At 41.3% G+C, this 27,901-nt stretch overlaps 1 protein-coding gene across 2 annotated transcripts in view; it reads left to right on the forward strand.

Annotated features, from left to right (window-relative positions):
* The window catches only part of RAPGEF5 (Rap guanine nucleotide exchange factor 5), a 176,478-nt gene that overhangs the window by 82,019 nt on the left and 66,558 nt on the right, over nt 1–27,901 (forward strand). The window contains exons 7-8 of one of the 2 annotated variants that reach the window (XM_077757649.1): nt 22,558–22,679; nt 23,121–23,209. In XM_077757649.1, the coding sequence (XP_077613775.1) occupies nt 22,558–22,679; nt 23,121–23,209 (211 nt within the window). The remainder of the gene's footprint in view (nt 1–22,557; nt 22,680–23,120; nt 23,210–27,901) is intronic. The other variant, XM_077757650.1, reaches the window with a different exon arrangement.

Consider the following 27,901-nt stretch of genomic DNA (forward strand, 5'->3'; position numbering starts at 1 on the left):
GTGTGTGTGTGTGTGTGTGTGTGTGTGTGTGTGTGTCTGCGCCTATCCTACTCACACTCTGTCTCTCTCCCTCTCAAAAATAAACATTAAAGAAATTTTTTAAAATAAAATATCTGAAAATTCATTAAAGTAAGATATTGAGAAACAGGTTGTTTTTGTTTGGTTTATGCACCCTCCCCCTTGGTGATATATCTCACTCCGGACCCTGGACAACCTTACATTCTTTTCCTTTCTACCCCATCGAGACCTGATCTGCATTATTACTAACAATATAACAATATCATTACCTTCTAGATTGTTGTCTGATTAGGTGACAATAGAAATCTTTGGTAGTTTCATTTGAGTTTATAGTGGATGCTTTAAGACAAAAAGGTAGGGAAAAGATGCACAGACAGATGGACAGTCCTTCATAGACAGATGGCCAGTCCTTCATGACAACTATGTACCACTGAAACTTGGAGAGATAAGAACATGAATAGATCTCAGGGAGAAGGAAGACATAGGTATCAACTCATAATGTGCTTTCGTTGCTGTGGAAGACCCTGGTGTATCAAAGCCTGCAGAGAGCTAACACTGCTAGAAATCCAAAGGATGAGCTCACAGTCCCCTGTGTGGTAAGTATTCTGCAGAGTGCTGTGACCTTTTTGTCACAGGGGTCTAAGGAGACATGAACACGTCCCTGAGGAAGAGAGAATCTGAAGTCCAGAAGATCAGTAGGAGAAGTGAGGAAAGACAGACATTCCTGGCAGAGGAGGGAACAGGAGTGACGCTGCAGCCCCAGGGGCAGAGCCAAGCGGCCAGAGTATGGCCTCAGGGGGAGGGCCACAGGGGCCAGAGGGTGCAGGACCTTACAGGCTTAGCCAAAAATTGTGTGCTCCTAGTCAAATAGCTTTGAGCTCTTGTGAAGAATTTAATAAGCAAGAGAGAAAAAGGTGATTAGGTTTGAATTTTTGAGATTCCTCTGGTGTAGCGCCAGAATGGGTTTGAAGTCGAGAAGGATGGGTCACACTTGCTCCCTTTTTTCACAGGCTTCTCTGTTGGTTTTACAGGAGGCAGTTGCCAGCATAAACTAAGGATTTTGTCTGAGGAGCTCAAGTCCATGAACTTGAGCTAAAGTTCTTGGGATGACAGAATGTCCAATTATAGCTCAAATCTAATTCTTGAGCTTCACCCTAAAATATACCACGAACCATCATTTTCTTGAAAACGTTGACTGTGATTCAGTACTGTTTTATAGAAATGAATTTTGATGAATTTTGCATGTCGTGTGAATACTTTCTGTTAATGACATAGGCTTATATGTTCACTTTAAAAATACTTACTCTGTGGTATAATGTTTACCTCATTTATTCAGCCAAAGTTCAGTGATTTCTGAGTGATTCAAATACTTCAGTTGGTAAAGATGAGGAAAAGAAATGTATAAGAGATTTCCATATAAGATGCAAAGAATTTCTTTTTCCTTTTGCAGTGGGACGTGGATAGAAGGAAAATTCCATCTGGCATTCAGCAGCCCTAAATGTTGTTGTAAGACAGCAAAAATAGAAGATTCCTTAAAATATCATAACAGAACATAAGAGACCGTGGCCAAGTGTGCAGTACATATTTCTCTGTTAAATCATGTTAAATACCCATATTTTACTTAAAACATGACCGTGTTCTTATTTTTCATTACATAAAAATTTGTGTTTAATTAAAAAAAAATAATCCATTCCATTACTGAAACAGGACAGATTTCTTTTTTTCTAGAGAAGTTGATGCAGCAGCACTTAGGTTTACCTGAAACAGGTTTCTTAATTTTTCTGGTGTTTGTTGTTTTCCAGTATTTCCCTCCTGTTTTTTAAAAAAAATGGAGAAATAAGATGCAGCATGTAGGTTCATTTACTGTACATTTGTACGTAATTAAGTGAACAAGGCTCAACAATTTTAAGAAGCCCTTGTAAATGTTCTCTTTGTTCAGGCTCCAGGAATGGCTGGGCATGATTGAGGCGAGCTGAGTCAGAATAAAGGATTAGGGGCTCCTCCAGATCCAAGAAACACGTAGGGGGAGAGAATAATGGTGATAATAAGACAATTAAGATGGCAGGAAGTGGCTTGGGGGTGGGGATTTGTAAGGAGGCTCATGAAAACTTAATAGTCATAAGAGCATGTCTTGGTGATTGCAGAGGTAGGGGTAGGATTGTACCATTTTGGACCTCTGCAGTCAGTGAGGGGAGAGAATGGTACTTTGGACAGATGAGTCCTTAAACCTTTCATGATCTTGCCTAGGCTTGGATTTATATAGGTTAAACAAGCTTCATATTGATACTTTTATGAAGAGAGAAGTCTAATGATCCCCAAATGGTGCAGTGCATAATAAAATCCCAAACTGAATTTTATGCTTGATGGATGCTATCACTTTCTTGCTGCTCAGTGAACTTACTGTTATTACAAGTTGGAGGATTGTGATGATGCATTATTTTTTGCAATCAGTCTGAGTATCCTGGAGTTTTCCTCTGAGAGTCATAGCCATCAGAAAGAACTTGAGATATCCTGTGTCCTGATTGTTTGGGTAAGAAAAGCTTTCATTCAAAAACTGGCACCTGCTAAATAGAATTATAATGAGTTTCCTCTAAAATGGGCAATAAACACTATACAGTCCATTGATTCTCTTGGAAGTTTGTTAATCACAAGAAAAGGTTAGAAATATTTCCACTATTGATATTCTTCTAGGAAAATAGATACCTTTTAACTTCTGTAATTAGAAGCAAAAAAATCATTAATAAAAATAATAATTACTAGAGATCTTTTAGGTTTGTTAAAGTTATAATTCATTCTTGGTATTTTTATCTGTGGTCCTAAGAATGTGGTTTGTGGGGACCTAAAGTGAGGCTAGCTTGATTGGAATGACGCTTGTCTCCATAAAACATTTCTGATGAACTCCTTTTCCCCTACTTATTAGCAGTTTCCTTATCATAAAATTAACCCACCAACTCCCGAAAGCAGGCACAAGCAGTTTTGTCAGCAAAAAATAAATGGGATCATTCAGTGCTTCTCACTGAACACCCAGAGGGAGGCAGAGTTCTAAAAAATTATCTCAGTAGTAAAACAATAGTCAGAGATAACTCTAAAAGTGTGGGAAACGAGAGGGTAATTGAAGGCATGGAGATAATACTGTGTCCCCTAGTAATTTTTATGACTGGAATTTTAAAAGATATAAGTGAACAGAACTACAAAATATAAAAATGGCAGAGATTGTATCACACATGGCCCCAGTTGGTGCTGATTTATAGTTACAAGTTTGAGGTTAAGAGATAAGCCAACCAAGGTGATAAAGGGAAGAATTTGAGTGTGGGTGAGGCAGAATTCTGACTAACCTTAAAATCCAACAGAAGAAACCTTGCAAGACAGCAGAGAGCCAGTTTTATCCTGATTGTCTTCTGAGGAATACACTTGAACGCCAGATGCTTGTGGACAGAAACCTTTCATGACTTGTTGAACTATTAAATGCCATTTCCATTATAATTTGGCATTCAAGTCTGACTTTATCTCAATTTTAAGTAGATCCCATTTCCGTCCCAACTCAGTAAATCTCATATTCCTGTCCTTCAGTATTACTCATGATCTTGGCATAGAGTGGAGATCTGCATAGACCTGAGAAAAGTTCGCCACACCCTGGAAAAATCCTTGTTAATAAAGATCAGAGAGCCCTAGGTATATTCAACACCTGCAGCTGTTGTTTCCCTTGTTGTATCTCACCCTCTCCCCCCAGCAGAGGCTTGCCACTTTGGCATCTTTGCCCCAACTTCTACTCCAGAACCTTTGGGGAAGAATATTGTGGAAGAGAATTTGCTAGTCCATTTTGGCCTAAACCTAAGTTCTGGGACTACTTCAATCCAGAATAGTAAAGCCAGAAATGGGGGCGCCTGGGTGGCTCAGTCGGTTAAGCGTCCGACTTTCGCTTAGGTCATGATCTCGCGGTTCATGGGTTCGAGCCCCGCGTCGGGCTCTGTGCTGACAGCCAGCTCAGAGCCTGGAGCCTGTTTCAGTCTGTGACTCCCTCTCTCTCTGACCCTCCCCTGCTCACGCTATCTCTCTCTCTCTCCTAGAAATAAATAAAACACAAAAAGAAAAAAGAAAAAGAAAAGCCAGAAATGGTGTCTCTTCCTTCTGAGTGACAGAGGATGGCAGGCTGCAGGCATATCAGTCAGGGACCCTAAAAAGAAGAACTGGGTAACATGCTTAGGGGAGACCCAGAAAGAATTGAATATGTGTTCCTTGGTTGAATGTGGTAACCTGCTGACCCTGGGGAATTTGGCCACTTCCCTAACTGCACTGAGATCTCCAGGCAGAAGCCAGCATCCCTTATCAGACATTGAGTTTGTCAACCATTAGCAGCTTATCTCAGACTCCCATGCTTGGGCTGCTAGAGATGATGAGAAAGAATCCGAGTCGGTGAGGGTGGGTGGCAGCCAAGTAGCTATTTAGCTTGTTGCTGCCAATAGTGACCATTCAGCCATTACACATGCACTTAACTTGGTTGAGGACCCAATTTTTTTAAAGCACAGTAGAACTTTCTCCTTTTTATATACAGAGCAAATTTTTTGAATACCTGGCTAGGGTTAATTTAGTTTTGCCTTCATTCATGGAGAGAAACATTTGTTGAGCACCTATGAACCAGGCACCACACAAAATAGAGCAGAGACAGGAGTGAGCAACATCTGATAAGACCTCAACAACTGGAGACTGAAGAGCGCTCTGAACGTAGAAGAAAGGGGCATACTTTGAATACAGTATTTGTTTCCAGAAAATTGTTACTTCACATTCCTGTGAGGCATTTGCTAGATTGAACATCATTTTTTACTTCCTGGGTTATGCCTGGGAAAGGACATAAATCATAAAAGGCAAAGGTCATAAATCTCAAATCTAAAGAAAGTTACATATTGTTGGCATTTACCATTTTCCCCTCCTCCCACTTTGTATCTACAAAATATATTTAAAAAAAATAATATACTGTGTATAGTTTTGGACCTGTTTTACTGATTGGATTTGCTTCTGAAAACAAGCTTCTTGGAGAGGTTTATAGGTGTTTAACAATTGACAACAAGGTATTAGGCACCTTGCTGGAGTTGATAGCACATTTCTGTGGAAGATTTTTTTTTTGGTCTAAAATTGTTCTACTCATTGAAAAAGTAGTACATGCCTTTTGCAAAGAATTTAGAAATACTATTCAGCTACAAGGAAGAAAAATTTAGTGGTAACTTACCATGATTGCCCTGCACCTTGCCCTGGGCATCAGTGTATACATTCTGAGTCTTGCCATGTTTTCATAGTATACTTGACTTAATCACCCTTCAATTTGCACACAAAAATGCTTACAAAATTTTGCTGTTAGAAATGATCTGACATGTACATCTCTAGAAAGTTTTTACCTAAATTTTTAAAGTAAAACTTATTTATTTAGAGAAAGTTGTGTGTGTGTGTGTGTGTGTGTGTGTGTGTGCGCGCGCGCGCGCAGAGGAGGGGCAGAAACAGAGGGAGAGAGAGAAAATTACAAACAGGCTCTGCACTGTCATCATGGAGATGGACACGGGTCTCCAACTCATGAACCACGAGATCATGACACGAGCCAAACCAAGAGTCTGATGCTTAACTGACTGAGCCACCCAGGCGCCCCTAATTTTATATTTCTTAAGGATAAACTCCTAGCTTAGTAATTTCTACTTACCGGTTTGAAGCACTAATCTCTTTTATTTTATGTTTTTCCTCAGTTACTTTCCATAAAGCTTGCGCTAGTTTTCACTTACATCAGCAATACATGAAAGTACGTGTTTTGTAATGTCCTCACTTTTATCTCATTGAACACTATGATTCTTGGGGGAAAATTAAATATTTTTTTAGGGTTGATGGCAGGAAAGTATTATCTAGTTCCAATTTAAATTTCTTATGAGGTTGGAAATTTGCAATTTATATCTATTGTCTTTCTTCTATAAATAACCTATTCACCTCCTTTGCCCAATTTTCCATTGGAATTTTTTCATTGATTTGAATAACTGCTTTATATATTAAGAATATACATCCTCTTTGCTGCATGTAGTTTTCTCTCATTTGTTTCTTGTTTACTTATTTTTATACATATATGAGCAAAGCAGTTGATTCATGTTTTTTAATTTTTAAAAAAACTCTGAAAATGAAAAAGTCCTTATCCATTTTGTGGCCAGATTATCAATTTTATTTTCTTCTGTTTCTTCTAGAATTGCACTTTTCACTTTTGTCTTCAATTAAGTTACTATTTTGTTATCAGCATTTAAAAAAATCCATTTTATTCTGGAGGAATTAAAATTCTATTAACGGATTTCCTCCAAATTCAATATATGGAGTACAAATTGAGTCACATTACCTCTTGGAGCTTCAGTTTTCTCATCTATAAAGTTAGGAGATGAGTGATTTAAGATTTCTTCTAGCTCTGAAATTCTTTTCTTAACTTGAAGAAATTAAAGTTAAGAAAAATTCAACAGCATCCATACTTTTGAGTGTTGAACATATTTTGGGAAATTGTTGCCATTTTATAGCAGATAACAATTGATTACCCAGGAGGCTTTCGGTAGACATTTTTTACTCTGATGGAACATGTCTATCAATGCCAAGAATCATTCTGTTCTTTCATGTTCTAAAAATACTCCTGTGGGTAGAACTTCTAAAAATTTACTCTTTGTGAAATAGTGTTGATATGGGACAGATGGCTGATATAGCATATCCAGTTAGAAGTACCTCTGCTATCAGGGTATTCTAGTTATATTTCATGTCAAGTCATTAAATACTTGGAATTGTTTTCTTGAGTTCAGAATGTCCTGAAGAGGATTGAGAAATGCGATTCCCAAATAATGACAAACCCAAAAAATGTTAGATCTTACTGCCTTGAACTCCTAGAAATAACAAGGAAGTGGACAAGCTGTTTATACTGGCTAATAAGTTCATTAATTTACCACTATCCACAGCCTAGCTCTAAAACACTCCTTTTTTTAAAAAAAGATGCAGATTTAGAGCTCCCCTATAAAGAATTTACTTTTTGAGGGCAATCCCATTTTTATATGGACTTTTACCCCCAGTGTCTAGTGCTAAGCTTTCAATCAGTGTTTGAATCCAACAGAGAAGGCAGTTGTACGTGGTTTGAAATGTTTCCCAAACCGAATCTGTACAAACCCAAAGTTGTACCTGCTCCAGGCTTCCAGTACTATGGAGATTTTCAGCTTCAAATGAAAGATTTTGTACTATCAGGAATTACCTGAAAATAACAGGCAGAAAAGACAGGGAGATTCATCATCAACAGTCAGTTTGTAAGTGTAGACAAGCCTTTGGGAAAACTCATATTTGGTAAAGAGTAGACAAAAGCTTTGAGTCTTCAATGAGTCACAGTTTATGGAACAAGGATTTTACCTAGGCAGGTTTGTCTATGATGATCTCTTTCCTCTTTGGCACCTAAGTACAAGTTAATATTCAGAAAAATAGAAAATATTTTCATCTGTATTATATCACAGAAGTGCTTCCATTTCTTTTCAGTCCATCTTTTCTTCAAACACACCCATCTCCTACCGCAGAAAAAGGAGAAAGATCAATACTATGCAACCGCATTTATTTTTGTCTTATTTTAACCAAGTCTCTCTTTTTTTACCTTCTAATTTTGTTTGCCTCTCACATAGCTTTAGCAATATTTCATTGCATTTTAAATTCTCTTTTTAATAACAACTTTCTATGGTTTTGCAATGAACCAAGAGTGACACACTCTTACCTTTCTCCCAGTCTGCTTTCAAACTGGGGAATGAGGTTTTTGAGATGTTTACTGTAGAGACCAAAGCTGTGCCTCTCTAAAAACACCAAGGAATGTACAAAATGTGAAAAAAACGAGAGTAATTTTTAAGTTGCTTGTATTTCCTTTCCCCTGTGCCATATGATCCAGCGGTTGCTACGCTAATGAGGAATTTTTCATTCCCTAACTTGCATAAGTACCCATGCTGCCTCTTTTATTACTGCTTTGCCTTCTCTAAAGTTAAAAATGCATGCATGTGTGTGCACATACACAGGCACACACATGTAAATACACATTTACATAAACACAAAAGAGATTTGGAGAGAGTTACAGAGTTCCCTTACTTGAAGCCTTCCCATTTTCCAAGCATATTACTTTATACTCTCTTTACTTTTTATTAAAACTTGTTTTCTGGTCTTTTTGAGGTATAATTGACAAATAAAACCATATATAAAGTGTACAATGGGATGTTTTGATATATGCATACATTGTAAAGTGATTATCACAATCAAGCTAATTAACATATCCATACCTTCCAGTTATATACCTGTGTATGTCTGTGTGTGGTGAGAATACTTTAGATCCACTCTTAGCAAATTTCTAGTCACTACTCTTTAAATTTGAAGAATACTTAAGAGTCTGTTCAGAGTTAAGAGCTAGCTTTTTCAAGTAATTTCAGTTGATAATTGGGTTTTCACTTAATCGGGAAGTGTTTTCCAACAACTGAATTTCCTACAGGAGGAATTTGGAGGGAGAAGCCCAAGCTATAGGAAATAGCATTTTAAATTCTATTTTAAGGGCTAGCTTATCAAGTACTGTGCTAAAAATCCAGTGTCCTTTTGTTACTCAGATTTTAAAGGTTTCTAGAAAACTGCTGTGAATTACTCAAACCCCAAGTGACAAGGATACCTGCACCTAAAATGTGGAAACTTTCTCTGAGTCATATTTTAGCATAGGGTTTCATCCCATGTCTCGGCTGCTTGGGGAGAGTGTCAAGATCTTTTCCCTTTAGAATAACTTTGCAAGTATGTAACACACACATGTAGAGACATACACACATGACTGAAATGATTTGAGAACACTTGGAAACTAGAAGTGTATAAATGTTCTATGTGACATTTATATTTGTCATGTTTGTTAAATCTAGGAAACAAGATTTCAGGTTGTTGTTTTTTTTTTTTAATATTTTTATTTATTTCTAGGAGAGAGAGAGAGACAGAGTGAGCAGGGGAGGGTCAGGGAGAGAGGGAGACACAGACTCTGAAATAGGCTCCAGGCTCTGAGCTGGCAGTCAGCACAGAGCCCGACGCGGGGCTCGAACCACAAACCACGAGATCATGACCTAAGCGAAAGTCAGACGCTCAACCGACTAAGCCACCCAGGCGCCCCTGTTTTTTTTTTCTAATCTGAGGTAACATACATATTGTATTTTGAGGACTATCAAGATATACCAGTAATGAGAGATAGAAATAAGAGCCATTCTCAGCATTAGATCATCTCTGTTTTTTGCACATGTCAGTCTGCATGGATGCCATGGATTGACAGAACTCACATTTTCAAAATACTGAGTTTTTCTCCAGTGACTCCAGTCATTGAATTTTTTCCCCTTTCTTCTTCTGCATGTTAGTAAATGCTTACAGGTCTAATTTAGGATTTGAAGCATCCTCCTATCTTCTGAATTACCTTCAAGTAGGCTTCTATCAGATCAGATATGCACAGGGCAATGCCCTCAATTGCCCTTTGACCTAGACGTCTTAATTCCAGAGAAGCTAAGAGGTGAGTCTTGGTGATTCCCAGCTGACCCTTTGTACATTTCCTTGGGTCCACTAACCAGGGTGAGTGTATGTAACTCATGAGTCTCAGCAGAATGAAACGACTGTCATATCTGGGACAGAAAATCGACAGAAGCAGGGGGGTTCAGTGGCCTGACCCCAGTGACAATGGCTAACATCACCCTTTGTTTATTGCTGCTGCTGTTTTATCATGTTTACACTTTAGACTTGCTCCTGTTAAAAGATGCTGACTACTTCCTTACAGATAATCAGGAACACTTCCCAAAGATGAGGAGCTCATGCATAGTGCTTTATGAGCATTAACTAACTCTTAAATTTTATTCAAAAAATGTAAATGTCAGAGACCACTGAAATTCATGGTCTCCCTTCTTTTAGATTTTAGCCTCTAGAAGTGTATGGCTTCTAGGTGAGGGAGACTTAGGCTTAAGGGGTGAGTTGGGTGCCAGAGAGGAACTACCCTGTACTTCCATGAAAATGAATCTTCTCAATCCCTATCCCAGTTCTCTAGCAGAGGGTATCCAGCCTTCTTCTTCAGTCAGCTCTGTGATTAACTTGCCATGATGGCCTCTGGCTCTCTGTGGTGCATGCAGTACCAGACGGAGTAGTTTTCTATGTACCTGAAAAAGTTTGATGACATTATTTGTGTTTCTTTAAATATGGATGATATTTAAACACATATATGTAAGAATAAAATTGTAGCAAGGCCCTGATACAAATTCAGTTTGTAACATTTTGTCCTTCATATGCTTGGATGGCATACACCTAGGGTATAGTTTGTATGTTTTTCTGCATCCATTTATTGAGCACTTTCTCTATGTCCAGCACTCATAATTAGATCAATAAGGTAGGTATTATCCCATTTCACAGGCAGGAAAACTGTTGCTGAGAGAGATTGAACAGCCCTGTTAAGACCACCCAGCAAATCTAGGATTTGAACCTAGGCAGATCTGTCTTCACTTTGGTGATTATCAGTTTAATTGAATTCAGCTCACAGGTTCCTTGAAGGGCTGCCATTGTCTGAGTTTGATTTTTGTGCTAAGAGTTAGTTATTACCAATGAAATACAAATGGGCCATACCTATGGCAGGCGGCCTGGTAGAAAAGAGCTTCATAAGGTGTGTTGATTGTTCACCAAATTATTTTATCTGGGAATTGGTGATTTAAAAGGTAGTTTGGTGGTACTATGCTAGTATGTACTATGTATGTAGTTTGGTATGTACAAAGGTAGTTTGCTATGTACTATGGTACATACACTTTTTTAGTGCCTAAAAACCTTATGAGAAATATAAATCCTCATATTTCAAATGACGCTTTAGGATTTAGGGAGTGCATCCCCCCCCCGGAACACAGCTATTAAATGGTTGTGGGATTTTACTTCAGATAAGGCAAAGCCTGTAACTTCTGTCCACTCAGGATAGTTTGTGGCTGCCTCTGCAGCTATAAACCCAGACTCTCTGTGAGGACAGGGCCATCCCTAGATGAGAAGTGGCTCAAAAGGTCTCGGAGTCAGAATCAAGCTTTGTTTCTCATATGAGTGAGCTGTATCTATTACTCAGACTCTTTGCCTACATCTGACCTTGGGGCTTCAGTTCCTGGCTCCAGACAGTCTAGATCTCGTCCTTTTGTTCCATAGGCTTGTAACTTGAATTTCTCCATTCTTCCCTAGCCTGGTATCTGGCCTGTGTGGCTCAGCCACTGCTTCCTTGCCTATATCTCTCCGTCCTTAATCTTGGGCCATTCCGATGGACAGCATCTACCCACTCATCCGTAATTCACCAGGCTCATCATTCATTTAACAGGCACTGTTGTTCTGGATGATGACAACAGCACAGAGAACGAAACCAAGCCCCTGTTCTCATGCCGCCAATATCAGAGTAGAACTTGTCTTGCCATTTCTCCTCTCTTTTCTCCCCTTCATCCTCACCCCCAAATCTGGTCTTCAGTCAATTGCTGGGAAATGCTTATCAAAATTTAAGCTTTTACTGATAGTGTGGAGCCTGCTTGAGATTCTGTCTCTTCCTCTCTCTGACCTTCCCTACTCATGTTGTCTCTCCCTCTCTCTCTCTCTCTCTCAAAATAAATAAACTTTAAAAAAATTTAAGGTTTCATGATAAAAATGACATCTTTATGGTTTAACAGCTCTCAAGGGCCACATAGAGAATGTTGGGTATGAAGCAAGTTGTGGGATCTGAATTGCAGTAAGCTAATGTAGGAGGACTATTAAGACACTAAAGCATGCAGAGATTAGATTAAGTCAGATAGGGAAATAATAACATATGCTACTCTAAAGCTCTTGGATTTTTGAGTTGCTTTGCTGACAACAAGATGATGGACTCCATGACGTATGTGGGAGCATCTAAGTTAATGGTAAGTTGACCCAAGCTTCTCTGAAAAGTCAGACGTGCTATATCATCTACATTTGCATCCTCTCCTCCATTTGCACCTCTGCTCTGTGCTGGTGGGGCAGTGAGTCCTGACTCCTGTGGACTGTATCACTCGAGCTCTCTTGCCTGCCACCTCCAAATGGGACGTGGCCATTGGGGTCTGCCACAGGAGATGAGAGCATAGAAGGGAAGGAAGGTCAGGCTGGTGGTTGTTCCCACCTCTGTCCTGCTTCCTCCCACGTTGTGGCCATGACCACTCCCCTCCGTGACTACAGCTCCTCCCTGGGAGTGTCTCATTGATGTCTCCAGCCCCCAGAGGGATCTAGCACTCACTGTTACCTTCTCTTGCTTGAAAGCCAAGGGTGGTTAAGATCTCCCTCTTTGCTGGTTATGTCACCATTTTCTGGTTAATTTCCTCCAAGCTACCTGCACTTCTGTAAGTAATCCCTTCATTAAACACTTGCAGAAAACTCTAGCTGAGTGTGCCTCTCCTTTTTGGCCAGAGTAATCAATCAAGCTAATACAGCATATTGCAATATACCTGGGATGAAAAGATAATGACTTTATATTTCAGTCTGTTCCTATTTCTTCTTCTCAGTTGTTCATTATGTTGACTTGCCAAAGTTGGCCTCGGGATAAAATTCTGAGGCTTGCCCTGATATCAGGATCCTTAAACAACTTGTTTTACATAATAATAATTACCAGAGGCAATGAAATTTAATAAATACAGTTCTTCTCTAGCTGCCAGAGCTTTCCACCCAGACGTGTTCACTGGGTTCCTGTGGGAGTTTGGTCATATTCACTAACAACTTTGTGTTTGCTTTTATACCTATGGAAGTCAGACTGTACCTGGATTTTGTGAGTGTGGGGATGATGAATCCTATTAATTCTGTTAAGGTTTTAGGTTGAGTTTTAATATTAGTATGTGTAGGATTGAGAAAAAAAAAGGAACCAATTATCATTATTTACTCTCTTTGTGCCAAAGTAGCCCGTGCAAAGATGTAATTGTCAGGTCAGCACTTGGTGGTCCAGTAAGTCTAAACCACCGCTCTCCCTGACACACATTTGCTTACTTAATCTTTTTCTTAGTGTATTCTCTTCATCAGACTTTTACTGTTTTTCCATGAGAAAAAAGAATCATGAGATACATTGTCAGCAAGTTCTGTGAAGGTTGTTTTCAGACAAAATTGTTTCTGGCTGGGGAGATTTATTTTTCAGATAAGTATTTTAATTCTGCCGTACCCACATTTATGGTACAAGAATATATGTGGGCATTGGTGGTTTGGTTTTCAAAGCTGTGGGTGAATTTCCGTAGAACAAGATGAGAAGAGATACTTAACTGCTAAATCATGTGTGTCTTTCCTATTTAGGAGAGCTAATACTTTGGGCTTTTGTGAGAAAACTGAAGTCAAAACAGCTGAATTTTGAGGAATCTTAATATTGGATAAGATACCAAGGTCGTCTTGTCTGGACCCCACTCTCACTGAAGAACCATCTTCCCTTCTTGCATAATATTGTTGACAAGCTCTGCTCCAGTTTAAGGGAAAGCTCGGTCCATATCTGTTGTCAGTACTTCCTTAAATTGAAATACAATCAGCATCTTTTATCTGGCCACCCATTAATGGAAGGTCACCTTTCCAGAACATCATGAGTAATCCTATGGCTTGCTCTCCCACAGGAAGTGTAGCTCAGAGAATGGAAATTACCTACCAGGGTTTCATTCTCCTAAGCTTTTCTTTCTTAGACATTCCAGCGACGTGAACTATACCTCACAGGGCATGTTTGTCAGAACTCTTTGTAGCTCCTTGGCATAGGGCCCTGTATACCCCAGTCAGCAAACTCCTATGCCCACAGGCTTATCACAGCCCAGTTTGGGGTTAGTTTGGGGGTGGGTTGATTGATTTTTGAGGTAAAATTCACATTTTAAAGAGTACAATTCAGTATCTGCCCAGTGCTTGAGCCTATCAGGCCCAGGTAGCTAATGCACTGGAAGTCCCACCAGCCTTAACCTTCATGTCTCTGTGTACCCAAGTTGGGTGGGCACAGGTACCCGCAGTCTCACAGACTCCTCTCATCCCTGCCATGTTTAACTCTGTTCCTGCCAGCACTTCATTTTTCCTTTGCTGGTTCTTGAGTTCTGTGTTGGCCTGAGCTGATTTAGCTGTGGTCCTGATACAATGCTCAGCCCTTCCCAACCCTCTTGTCTTGTCATTCTGTCCCTTGATGACTTTTCCAAATCACACAGACCATCTAGACCTGAAAACTGGCTACCCTCATAGGTTTGAGCCTCACTAAGACTTAGACACACCTGTTGTGTGATCCACCAGGCAGTCTGGCCTGCTTTGGCTACCAGCATGAGGGTAAACCAAGCCGCCTCCTAAAGTTATAGTCTATAAAGTGTATTATTGACCATCTTGAGGGGACATCTGTGGTTCCAGTTCATGGCCAAGTCCTGGAGCTACCTCAGAGTGATTTTCATATCAACCACTTTAAAGCCAAGATGCTGAACTAGAGCGGGTCATTTTGATCTGATGTCTAACCCCTTGCCTATATTTATCCTTGTCCAATTTGATGAGCATGGCAGCTATTCTATTCACTTTACCCAATCTAAGTGTCTCATCTAAGTTGATGGTCAAGATGCAGAACTGCACAAGCTAGGATCATTCACCACCAGAGGAATCTGGTGGCCCTTCCTTAGGAAGAATGCCTCTCAGCAATGTCCCCTATGTCAGCACCGTTAGACTTCACCACCTGAAATGTATTCTTTTAGACTGAAGGTGCTCTTCTCTAAACCTCCACTCTAAAATGCATATTTATCTATTCATCCTTTTGTTTTTTTATTCATTCAGTGTTCTTTTTGTTCATTTATTCATTCCGTGTTTTTTGAGTATCTGTGAAGCATTAAGACTTGCCTATTCATTGGGAATTCAAAGTTAAAGATGATTTGGTACCTACCTGCTCACAAGTGAGCTTTGGTAGACAAAAAAGAGTATCAATATGTGCTGCTCAAAGTGCCAAGTCAGAAGGGGTTCCAGGGTACCATGGGGTCACAGAGGAGTGCCAGCCAAATCAGACTAGAGGAAAAGGGGATGCAGTGCATTCCTGGAGGCAGCAATTCTTTTTTTTTTTTTTTTTTTTACAAATAGTTTATTGTCAAGTTGGTTTCCATATAACACCCAGTGCTCATCCCCACAGGTGGCCTCCTCCATGCCCATCTCACTCCTCCCCCCCCCCCACACACACACCCATCAGTCCTCAGTTTGTTCTCAGCATTCAAGAGTCTCTCATGGTTTGGGAGGCAGCAATTCTTGAAGTGAACTTAGGGGGATGAATAAAGGTTAGACCAAGAAGGTCGTGTGACAAACGAGTCCTAACAAGCTGTTGGCTCTGCATGCTTAGTCCACACAGGCTGCTGTGACAGGACACCATACACCGAGTGGCTTAGAAACAGCGGAGATTTTTTTGTCACACTCCCGGAAGCTAGAAGTTCAAGATCAAGGCTTTGGCAGATTCAGTGTCTGATGAGAGGTTGCTTTCTGGTTCATAGCCATCATTTCACCGTGTCCTCATATGGTGGGAGAGGTGAAGGAAGTTTCTGGTGGCTCTTTTAGAAGGGCATCAGTTACATTCATGAAGGCTCTATCCTCATGACCTAATCACCTCCCAAAGGTCCCACCTCTAGATACCCTCACACTGGGGATTAGGTTTCAACATAGGAATTTTGGGACAGGGCACATTCAGTCCATAGCAAACGTCTTCCTATAAATAAGTTAAGATCCTTGGGTACTATTTTCATAATCTTGAGGGGCAACAGCATTACAACCTGTGCTACTTGTAGGACTTCTTGAATGGCATCAACAGGTGATTCTTAGCATTCTCCATTTGAAATGTTATCTGATGCTGCCTGCTTCAGACAAGTTTGATGATGGAGCACTGGGCCATGAGAGGTTGCTAAAGTTCCCAATTGGGGCTGAGTAGAAGGAGGAGATTAGAGAGTACAAAATATACATCTTGCCAGTTCATCATTTGGCCCACAATTTGATCTGTTCATGCCCACCCGCTTTTTATGTGCCCTTTTTGTGTGTCACTAAAAGGACAATACCATTTAGTGAGTGCCTTCCTAGTGCTGTGTTAGTTACATGGTCTCTTTTATGTTAGTTACATGGGAGCTTAGTTTAGTAAATAGAATAAATATAACATTCAAGTTTGATATGCAATTAGCTCCTGTGATGAGCATTGTGAAATAGGAATGTGACTAAGGGGGCGGTGAGGGAAACCTCACAGTAAGAATAACCTTTGAGCCTTGTGACATAGAATTCTGCCTTTTAAGATGTTTTTTAAATTATTTTTAGGGAGGAGGAGGAGAAGAGAGAAAGGGGTACAGAGGATCTGAAGCAGGCTCTGCGCTGACAGGCTGACAGCAGCAAGCCCGGTGGGAGACTCAAACTCAGAAACCTTGAGATCATGACCTGAATGGGAATTCTGCCTTTTAAAGGCAATTCACTCAGTCTCTTGCTTGTTCATTAATTTGTATATTCGGTAAACCTTTGTCAAGTAATTATCACGTGCCCTGAGCTGTGTGTTAGAGAAATAGAATCACAGTCCCAACCCTCAAGATGTCATCATTTAGTGGAGAACACAGGACAGATGATTAGAGGTCAGTGTGTTGGGCGCCATGACAGGATCATTGGGCATCTCATCTGGATGGAGGGTGTTAGTGGCAGGGCTTGCAAAGAAGTCTTATTAGGTGAGGTGAGAAGTAGAAGTTCCATCCTATGGAATGGTTTGCACTCTATGGGGTTCATAGACATGAAGGAGACTGAGGACTGTGGACTCAGCCTAAAAAAATGTGCCTACACATAAAAATTTCACATGCTTTCAGCGGGTTCTTGGAGACCCTAGAGCCCATCCATGGGCCCCAATTAAGCGCTCTTGTACAAGGTTATGCTCATAGAGCAGCAGGGACATGACACCATGGATAATACCAGTGGCTGCTTGATGTAAATATTTGGGAGAAGACCATTTTCCATTATCCATGACAATGGAAAAATCAAGCGAGTAGTTGTGACAATTGCAGCAGGCCTGAGAAATCCCTTAGTAATCACTTTTTCTTGCTAGTGCTGGTGATAAGTGCAAATATAAGTACAGTCAGAAACTTGCTTCAGAAGAGTAGAAGTTAAGACCTGCTAAATTGTGAGCATCAATTCTTCACCTTGCTTATTTTTTAAAATTCAGTATTTTTATTCTTTACTAGGCATTTTCATCTTAATAATAAATGTCTTTCAGAGGAATAAATGAAAGAAAAGGTTTGATTTAGGAGTGCAAAAGCTGATCATGATCAAGGAAGGTAATCTAAAGTAAGTGAAAGGTACTGGCTCTATAATTCATTGAGAATTCATAGGCAAGATAGCTGTGTAGCCAGAAAAAGGAAATAAATCAGAGCTATTTGTCCAAAGAATGGAACAAAGATGAGGAGCAGGGGAAACTTAGAAAGCCCTCCTCTGTTTTCATGATCCTGATGGGCTCCATTCAGTGGTCCTATAATTTGGTGACCAGTCAGCCTTCCCTGTAATCATTTATCCACCCTGAACACACACACCCCATTTTGCCACCTCCCTATTCTTCCCAAACTGCATCCCATAGGCAAAGCTGTGAAGAATCCATCTGGCCTGGTTTTTGGAGTTTGTTTTTCCCACCATTCCTTCAGAAGAATAGGGAAAGAATGGTTTTCTGCTGATCTGGAGGCTCAAGCGTGTTCTGGGAAGAGGTGGAAATTTTCATTGACCATTTACAAACTAGGGCTGAGCACCACAAGCAAAGGCATGAAGGAGCATAATGCCTTCTGGGCATCTACCCTGTGCCCCTCTTCACCTTCCATATCATTGTTGCACCTGCAGAAGCCCCTTCTCTCCTGAGACCTGTGCCACTTGCTCAGGTCCTCTTTCCTTCATTCCAGATGCTCTCCCACTTTCCTCCATAGCTTTCTGGTCTGTCTCCTACCTTACCATCTCATGAGCCCTGTGTCCTGCAATCGCTTCTCACTTTCAGGAACATTCCTGTGTATGACTCTCTCATCACCCTGACAAGGAAATGTTTTTGTTTTTTTATCCCTGACTCCAATAACCGTCACCTCCACACCACTCCATATCAGTGGCAAGGCAGCATCTTCTAACTCTTGTCTGTGTTCTCTAGCCAGAGACCACCTGGGACACACCTGTAGGTAGACAAGCTGGGTTTGTTGCTTGTTGCCGAGGTGGAGACCTCACACCAGGGGGAGCCGTGGGGTAGCTCACTATGAGAAGGCGTCAGGAGAAAGGACTCCGTGGATTTGTGTCCAGTGATTTGGGAGGGGGTTTAAAGAAGCGGGGCTTCTCTGTCAGAAAATGGGGCAACTCTCTAACTGAATATCTTAAGTCTTACCTAAGGGAAGGCAGACTAGAGCAAAACTACAGTGGTAATTGGAAAAGAAACAGCAGTAGCTTGGTATCTGGGCTTTTTGGGTACTTTCTGGCTTGGCCAATGTTCACGCTTTGTCTGTGCTCAGATAGGAGTATCATGTGGCTCTGTGCTTGTCTTGTTCTATCACAGTCACAGAGTGCCCTTGTCTGATGTTAATTTTCTGCAGTCTCTGATGCTCACAGGAGAACCCCAAGTTGAGCTGTGAGTGCCAGGCCAGCTCCTCAATATGGGGGACTGCTTTTCTCTCTCTCTCTTTACCACTCTGAACTGCTCCACTTTACATATTTGCCTCCTTGATCAAAGCTTCCATCTGCTCCCTTGCCCACCACCTGCCTGCCCCCTTAGCTCTCTGGGGACTCATCCTCAGCCCTCCATATTTTTTCAGCGTATCAACTCCTTTCCCTGGCCAGACAGATACTATGTAGTGATGAGCTGCATTCATGGGATGCTGACCACCTCCCTGAATCCCTTCTCTTGTCACTTCCTGTTGTTTCCTTTGCCAGCACGTTCTTCGGGTGTGCCCCCTCATTGGCTGTTCCCCTCTGAGGTTTTTGAACACTTCAACAGGAAGGCACATAGCCATAAACATGTGCTTCTGGCCTTACTGGCCCACAAAGCTGACTGACAACCCTCTTTTTCATAACTTATTTATCCCCTGTTATATGCCTGGAAGCCATGTTTCCACCAAGTTTGGCCTGAACCCCTTCCTTCCAGAAGATAGTCTCAATTCCCACTCTGCTAAGAAGAGAGATGCCATCTCGTATGCTCTACTTAGGCTTTAGTTGTTTCTGAGTCTCCATCCATCCTTCTTCCCTTGAACCTCTCTGAAGGGAGGAGATACCCATCCTCTAATAACCTAAGTCTCCACTGTGTTCCTGATCTTGTCCCCTCTTTCCTGTATCCCCCTCACCCCGCTTCCTTCCCTAGCCACACAGCGTCTGCAATCTGACTCCCTCCCTTCATAATTCACTTCCCAGGAAGTGGTCTTTCTTGTGTGTGCATTTCCTCCCTGTTCACTGACTTCTCTTCTCACCCCTGGACCAAACTGATCATGTCATCTCTTTTTCTTAGACATATTTTTGTAAACCTCACAGCATCAGACCAGCTTTTTCCTTGAATCTCTTGAGACTGTGCCCTCTAGCTTCTCCTGGTTCATCTTGGTTTTACTTCTTCACAATCTCTGTAACTAGCTTTCCTCAATACTCAGACCCTCTACCTCTTCCCTTACCTTCTGCGTTTTTTTCTTCCCTATCTTTATAGTTCCCTTTCTCTCCTGTTCCCCCTTCACAATCTCATCCACTCACAAAACTTAAATAATCCACAAAGTTATCTCTGCCCTTGACCTCTACCGGAAGCCTGGTTCATTATTTCTAACTGCCTGCTAAGTATCTATAGCATGATGTATTGTCAGCACTGAAACATCACTTATCTGAAACTAGAGTCACCCCAGAACCCACTTCTCAGTGCATTTTTGTCCGTTTCATGGCATTCCCATTTTCTGGCACCCACAGTCATCTTTGATGATCACACCCCATGGATTCTATCTTCGTGGGCTCTTGCATCTGGCCTCATCTTAGAGTGCTTGCTAAGTTACAGTTATGTTGTTAGGGAGCCTGTTAGCTGTTAGTTAAGGGCAAGGGACTGGCTTACTCATCTCAGCGAGCCACTCGGTATCCAGCCCACTGCCCTGCCCATAGGAGACCCTCTATTTGTTGAATGACTGACTATAAGCATTTTAACGCTTTGGTTACACTCAACCAACTACTTGTCATTGAACAATTTTCCATCATTAAGCCCTTCACATACTTTTATTCTTGACCAAGCAAGCACCAGAAGAAAGTTTCATACTCAGGACCTCAATCATGGTACTTTTGCTCTTCTTCAGGAAGAACAATTAGGTGAGAGTGCATGGGTCAGGAAGCATTAATAGTCTCTTCTTTTTTGAAAGCCACATAGACTACATGGAATTATTATGTTCTCATGGCAATTTTAGATAACTTATATTTCCCTGTATACATCGATTTCTCTGCTTTTTCCTTTATTTTTTAACAGGTTTTCAAAATGGAAGCTATCACTATGACATAAGATGCTATTGATAGTACATCAATATGATTCAGCTCTTTCCCTGCCCAGCAGAGCGTGGCTGCTCTGTGCACAGCCCTGTAATACATATTAGTTACAGAGACATTAGAGAAGCCCTTCCCATCCATATGTATGTGCGTGGCCCATGGAAGTTAATAATGCCATATATCACGTGCATGTAGAATGTAAAATGTACTTCAGAATGACAGCAGGCTCATAGAAAACGAATATTGGCTTATGATAAGAGGCAAACCAGGGAAAGATTTTTGTCCTTTCAAATCTACTAAGTGAATTATTTGTTTCTGTGTCTCAGTATCTCAGATCCATATTATGCCTTTTTTTTTTTTTTTTTTTTTTTTTTGGTCAATATATGCCCCTCTCTCCAGCCACCGTATTTCACTTCAACTACATGGATAACAAAAGAACCCCTTTGGAGAAATGAAAGATAGCAATTACACATTGGTATTCATGTTACAGGAGTCACACTGCCATCCTCAGGGAGTTTAACAATGAATATCCAACATTAATTGCCACAGTAACTGAGCATCTGACCTTGCTGAAATGTAATACACCAGTTTTACATGGTAAAATTATTTGCCACTAAAAGATATTTTTAATTATCATAAAATGTTTAGAGTGACCAGTATTTTTTTTATTATTGTCTCTATATTTTCTGGGGAATCAGGACATCAACAGTTGAAATCATAATTTTGTCAATGATTTGGTTGACAGTTAAGGCAAGATAAGTGCCTTCGTATTCTTATGAAATATGAATAAAATACATCAACATCCCTGTTAAATCTATGGCACTGATTAATAAGGTACAGTGAACATAGTACATTTTACCCATTGGGGGTACAAAAAAATTTTTTTTATTGTTTGCACCTAGGTTGGATTTTCTGCCAGTGGCAGAAACATGGTTAGGAACTCCAGGGCACGTGTCCCTTTTGAAAGAGGTGACATCATTTTTAAGGGGAAGCCTACTTACTATCAACTTTCCTTGCTTGAATCTTTTGCTCAAATCCTCAGAAATACGGAAGCTGGTTTTTCTGACATGCATTTTACAGTTCTTTTTTCCTGGGCTACCTTCCCCTTGCTGGGTGTCACACACTGGGAGAATGTCCCACTATGTACTCTGCAAGTGTTCATCACTCAGGGTCGGGCTCTACACTGCTGGGTCAGCAGTGAGCCAGACTCCAGCAGAGCCGTGTCAGCGGGCGTGCAGGCTCTGGGCTGTGGAAGCTGTGTGTGCAGAAATGAATGATTGTTCAGCCTTCACTCCTTTTTAAAAGGGACTGAGGTGAAGAAAGTCAGTGCACTCACCCGTGACATGTGAATTTCAGCCTAGATGAGATTCTAACTAGAGATCCATTTTTGCTTGTATTCCAGCAAAACCAGTACATGATAAATTTTAAGGCCATCTTATGTCTGGGGGGGTGGAAATGATGGAAATGATAAAAGGGGTAGTTTTTTGCCCACCTTTAAAGTAAGGCTGTGACATAAGTGAATATAATGTGTGTTCACCATAACTACTAAATATGGCTTGCTCATTGTTTTGGTGTTTAAATGATTTATGACTTGCCAATTTTAATATAGCAAACATTTAATAAGCATTGACATGATAAAAAGAGAATACACATGCAATTAATATGTTGTGTTTTTTTGAAACTTTGAACTTTGGATTCCTTAATTCAAATCACTCAGGTAGTTTTAAAAGTGAACCCTCTGAATCATGGCCCCACTGTATTTACTTTTTTGCTTTTCCTTTACAGTATTTATATCTCCCAAATGCTTTATGTGTCCATAGAACTTGACCCTGGACACTCCACCTAACATGAGCGGGAGATCCCCGACCAGACTTCTCTTTTCTACAGAATCTTGAAAGAAATCATGGTGGAAAGCAAGTTGAGAAAACAGCCTCAGTTTAGCTTTGTTTTGTTTATCTGGGGTGGGGCTGGGGGATTGTTTTGTTTTGTTTGTGTTTTTTGTTTTTGTTTTTTGCCTGTGTAATTTTCTCTCCCCTTTTCCTCCCATCCATCGCTCATCCCCAATTGAAGCAGGATGAGGAAGTGGCGACCGTCCAGGTGAAGGAGCAGGAGAGGAACGTCCTGGTGCTGAAGAAGGTGCAGTGCTGTGGCCCAGCCCCCCCAGCCGGCGGCAGCTCGGAGAGTGATTGGAGGTGAGTTCGCACCGCAGCACGCGCTCGTTTCCTCGGCCCTGCCTGCCTCCCCTTCTCTCGCTCCATCTCACTCGCTCCCGCTGCCTCCCGTCCCTCCCTCCCTCTTTTCTCTCCGCCTCTCGCGTTCTAGCTGACTGCAGAGCTCTTGGCAGCCAGATGGACTCAGTTCCCAGCAAAAGGACAGAGATGGCAAGATCTTTTAGCTCTTAGGGGATGCCTTTGTTAGTAGTGGTTCACAATGGGCAGCTCCCGGCTGAGGGTCTTTGACCCTCATCTAGAGAGGAAGGAATCCGCGGCGCTCTCAGACCGAGAGCTGCCCTTGCCTACCTTCGATGTGCCTTATTTCAAATACATTGACGAGGAGGATGAGGACGATGAATGGAGCAGCCGCTCGCAGTCTTCCACCGAGGATGACTCTGTGGACTCTCTGCTCTCTGACAGATACGTGGTCGTGTCCGGGACCCCCGAGAAGATTTTGGAGCACCTTTTGAATGACTTGCACCTGGAAGAAGTCCAGGACAAAGAAACAGGTAAGGCAGAGGGGGGGTGAACTCCAGCTTCCAGACTCACAGCTGCGGCTGCCCTTGTCAATATCCTTAGGGGCAAGGCTAACACTGTAGCTGAAATCAGCATGGGCAGAAATAGCATATGCTTTGTGCGTCTCCCCCCTTGGCCTCGTGCTGTTTTGTTGAATCCAGTAAATGGACACATGTAGATCCAAGCAGCTGCCTGGGAAGTCGCTGTACAAAGAAAATGGTAAGAAGGCAGATGTTCTTGTGTCTTCGGTAATTTTTACTGAATCTCACCTAAAGGCGTTTGGCAAGAGGCCAGCATCTTAATAGCCAGTGTTCATTGGGAAGAAATACTGGGGACAGGCATTCACCTGGCCTGTGGGAAGCGCTGAGCTGAGGGGGAGTAGCCGCCCTGCAGAGATGTCAACAATTAATGCAACTACTCAGCAACTATAAGCTTTGCAGCAACTTCTGCCTTTTTCCAGGTGATTTACAAACTGCTCAGAGCAAGCCCTGCTGTGCAGAATACCATACTCATAGCTTGACAGACCAGAAACTGTAATTCACTGAAGTGTTATTGATCAGAGTTTTTGTCCTTTCTGTTTAATCGGGGAGGAAAATACCCATTTAACTTTGTCACCTTGCATTTTGGGAAACACTATCATTGCATTTACAAAATACCTTAACTATGCTTCCTTTATCACTAAAGGGCAAGTACCTACTTCTCTTAACCAAAATTTTCTTAACAAACTTTTAATTTGCTCCAGCATGGAATAATTATTCCAGTGAATAGGCCTCTGGCTGTAACTTGATCTCTTGACTAAAATATACCTTTTGCTGTCATCAGAGTACCTGGGATACCCACATATTGCAGTATATTGACTGCATCAACAAAAAGTGTTTATAGGTTGAATTCCTGCAGAATAACACCTTAGATTTTTCCCTTGTAGGAAAGATTGTGAAACCACAATGTAGGTGGGAGCAAGTTTCCTTGGGTCCCAGTAGTTTGTGTGTGTGTGTGTGTTTTTTTTTTTTTGTCTGAACCTAACATGATGTCTGGCTCTTAACTGCATTATGAAGGGCATTACAAGAAACAAAGTTGTGTGAAAAGTGTAAGTGGGTTAAAAACAAGAAAAGGAAAATGACCCAATCTCATTTCCTACAGTAATGTTATACTTTGATGACAAAATTCAGATAGACACTTTATTTTGCATATGTTTGGCGGGGGTTGGGGGAAATCACTAGTTGTCATTTATACACAGGCTAAAAGAAAAACATTCTCATGGCATTTGCTGGGTTGTTTTTGTATGTCTGTTGATTCATATTTTGTGCATTTGAGCACTGTTCCCATGCTCTGCTTCATCAGATATAATCATCATAGAACTGGTCATAATTTTCCATGTACTGGTTACCATACTGGTTTACACAGATGGTTTGGACTAGATAATAGGAAGTAATGTGCAAAAAGGACACCTTTCAATGTGGATAGATGTTTGGGGAGATGGAATGCTTACTTTTTCTTAATAGGACCATAGTTCTCCGTAATGTGAGAATTTGTGTCTAGGTCATTTTATAAGTGTAAAAATTATTTTAAAAATTTTTTAATGTTTATTTTTGAGAGAGAGAGACAGACAGAGTACAAACAGGGGAGGGGCAGAGAGAGAGAGAGAGAGAGAAACACAGAATCCAGAGCAGGCTCAAGGCTCGAGCTGTCAGCACAGAGCCTAACGTAGGGTTCAAACCCACAGAGCACGAGATCATGACCTGAGCCAAAGATCGCTTAACCACCTTAGCCACTTAGGCTCCCCTATAAGTGTAAAAATTATTAAAGCCGGTGTTAGGCCTAACTTGATTTCATTTTTCTTTCTTTCTAATTCCCAGTGGGTTTTTTTGTTTGTTTGTTTGTTTTTTGAGAAAGACAGCCTAGGTGCCAACTAACAAGTTCCCACTGTTTAACACTGGGAATGAGAAGCCACTCTGATTACTAATGCCAGGAGTTGCCTGCTGCTAGAACTGGAGTTGTGCATGTTGTCTAGTGACCGTTATACCAACACTGGGATCAAGTATGTCAACGTTAGCCATGTGCTCAGCAAAGCAAAGAGGACCAGAGCTCAGTGGCTTGATCTAAGCAAGCCAAGAAGAGGCCTCTCAGGTTCAGCCTTTCCTCGTTTTTACTCATTTCCTCAGAGTTTTCAGAGGATGCCTGAAACTTCAGATATTTGTAGTGACACTTGAAAGAAAGCATGGTAGCAACTTTTGCTCTGATTCAAGGGAACTTTATGAAAGTGAAAAGTCAAACTTGAGAGATTGATGGGTATGTAATAGGGAGGCCTAAGTGAAGTCACATGTGGTTCTTCAAAACTTCACATACAGCACTTGGAGAAAATACAACAGAAAAGCCATCATGTGGTTTTTTGTTGCTAAAATGAAAAGAAAAATATACACACACATATATATAAGTAAAATAAATTTCATGGGCAAATTGAAGAATGGTGGTTGTTAGTTTGCTCTAGTTTGAATACTAGGTGGATCCCATATTTAAAGTGACTGTGGTCTCTTATTACTGACAGAGGTGAATTCTAGTTATTTTGGCCAGGCTGGCAACCCTCTTTATAAAAGGCCTATGTGTGCAGGAGCCTAATAGCATCTTATAAACATATGGAAGACAGATGGAGGAAAATGAGAAGGGGCTGCAATAAAAGTATACAGCACTGTTTTTATGTTCTTGAGCACCCCTTTTAGAGAGAAGGAGCCATATGGGGCCAGCTGGGGCCATATGGTGGTCGTCCACATGGCCCCGATGGCAACGAGGAGGAAAGGGCACATGGGAAGACAGGAATGCTCCTGGAGACTGGGATGAGCCTGTTCTGGGTTCTTACATTCCTGTACCCACCAGAGGCTGGCGAAAATAATGGTGGAAGAGATGTGAGTAATTTCCCATCTCTTTGCCACAAAAGTCACTTAGTTGTGAAAGGGTAAGGGCAAGGCCCAAAAGAAGAGACCTTCTGCACTCAGAGGAGCAGCTGAAGTGATCACTAATTGATGTTAACGTGCAAGTGGAAAAACGTTGACTTATTTGAATGGGATAGGAAGGCGAGAGAATGCCAGAGCTGTTGACCTAATGTATTCCTGTTGCTACCTGAATCAAGAATAGAATAGAAAACAATTCATATAGTGTTCTATCACCATATGAATGAAGTCAAACTGAGTTTTAAAAGCAAAAATAATGTCAGAGATGCTTAAAAGCAGCCTACTAATGATTTTCCTAAATGGTTAGATCCACACAAAACGCATAGCATTTGCGTCTTCATAATCCCCTGTATGTGTGCCTTTCCTCCCTTTGTAGTACCAGACACAAGGGCTCTTTGCACGATTAGCAGTAGAATGAAGAATGAGTGAATGAATGAATGAGTGACTCTTAATTGCTTCAAATGGAAACACTGGTCACTGCCTCTCTATTTCTGAACATGGAAAGTGACGGAAGCAACTTTCAAAGATTACCTTTTCCATCAAGGTTCAGGCTCTGACTTAGGCTTCTGAAACGATAGGGAAAAAAAATCAAGCAGCTCTGTCTTTCATCTTCCCAGACAGAGGGTAGACATCCCTGAGCGTTCCCAGCCCAGGACAATTACAAAGCGGGCAAGGAGAAAGAAAAACAAGGAATTGTGAGTAGAGGAGCTGGAGGGATGGAAGAGTGAGTCCCTGCCCCCCACCCGCCCCCAGCCAGCCCTGCTGCTAGGGTTCCTGCTCCTAGTTAACGCTTTGCCCTCCCTGGAAAGGATATAGTATGTTTTGTTTAGAGATGCTACTGTTGGGAATAATGACTTCTGGTTCCCAGTAGGGGGAACATTATGTATTGCATGGATTACATTGAGAAAAACCTTCTTATTGATTTTTCTTTCTGAATCTGCATTATGGCAGGTCTACCTCAGGGAGAACACAAGAAGGAATACATTACTTGCTCCCCTCTTTTTTTCCATTTCTTTATTCTTTATGCATCCTTTTGAAGCAAATGCACTCAAGGTTACAAGTTTTGAAGAAAAACAAGAGAACAGAGAAGAGGGTGGTGAGAAAACAGGTGAAGCCAACCAGCCCATTCCAACTAGGCTTGACCTGCTTTCTTCAAGGTGTGGCTGGCTTGGTTACCTGATGAAGCTCTCATTCACCATATTCTGTGGATGGGTACTCAGTGTGGAAATGCCTGCTTCGAACGCATTGTGGAGGCCTCAGTGTTGGTGGTGTGCTTTCAGCAGCACCTAAGAGGCTGGGCACATCATTGAGAAACTGGATCCCTTAACTTTGTAGCGAGGTAGCAGTGAAAGTTTCTGGCTTCTATTTAGGGGTGCCTCGATTGATTGAGTCCAAAAGTTAATCTCCATTGCCAGCTTAATGCCTTTTTTTAGGGCAAGGCACTGGCAGAACCTTGAGGAAAGCTAGGGCAGGCACTTCATTTTTTATTAACTCTTTTAATCTTCTTCCCGGCCAGCGTCAAGCTTGTCATAAGCACTTGATGCATATTTCTTGGGAAGAAAAATTAAGAATGCTTTTCTTCCGGTCATTGGAAAGAGAGAAGATAATTTAGGTGAACTTCTTCCTTGATTTCCTTACCTTTTAGGATTTCTGTAAAGATGTTTGGTACTTTTGTTCCAGGCTCTCTCTGGGAAGCAGAAGACATTAATAACTGTGTAGCAGCATAGCTTTTGCAGAACT

This window comes from Crocuta crocuta, unplaced genomic scaffold (genome assembly GCF_008692635.1).
Source record: "Crocuta crocuta isolate KB4526 unplaced genomic scaffold, BGI_CrCroc_1.0 scaffold62, whole genome shotgun sequence".
Lineage (NCBI taxonomy): Eukaryota > Metazoa > Chordata > Mammalia > Carnivora > Hyaenidae > Crocuta > Crocuta crocuta.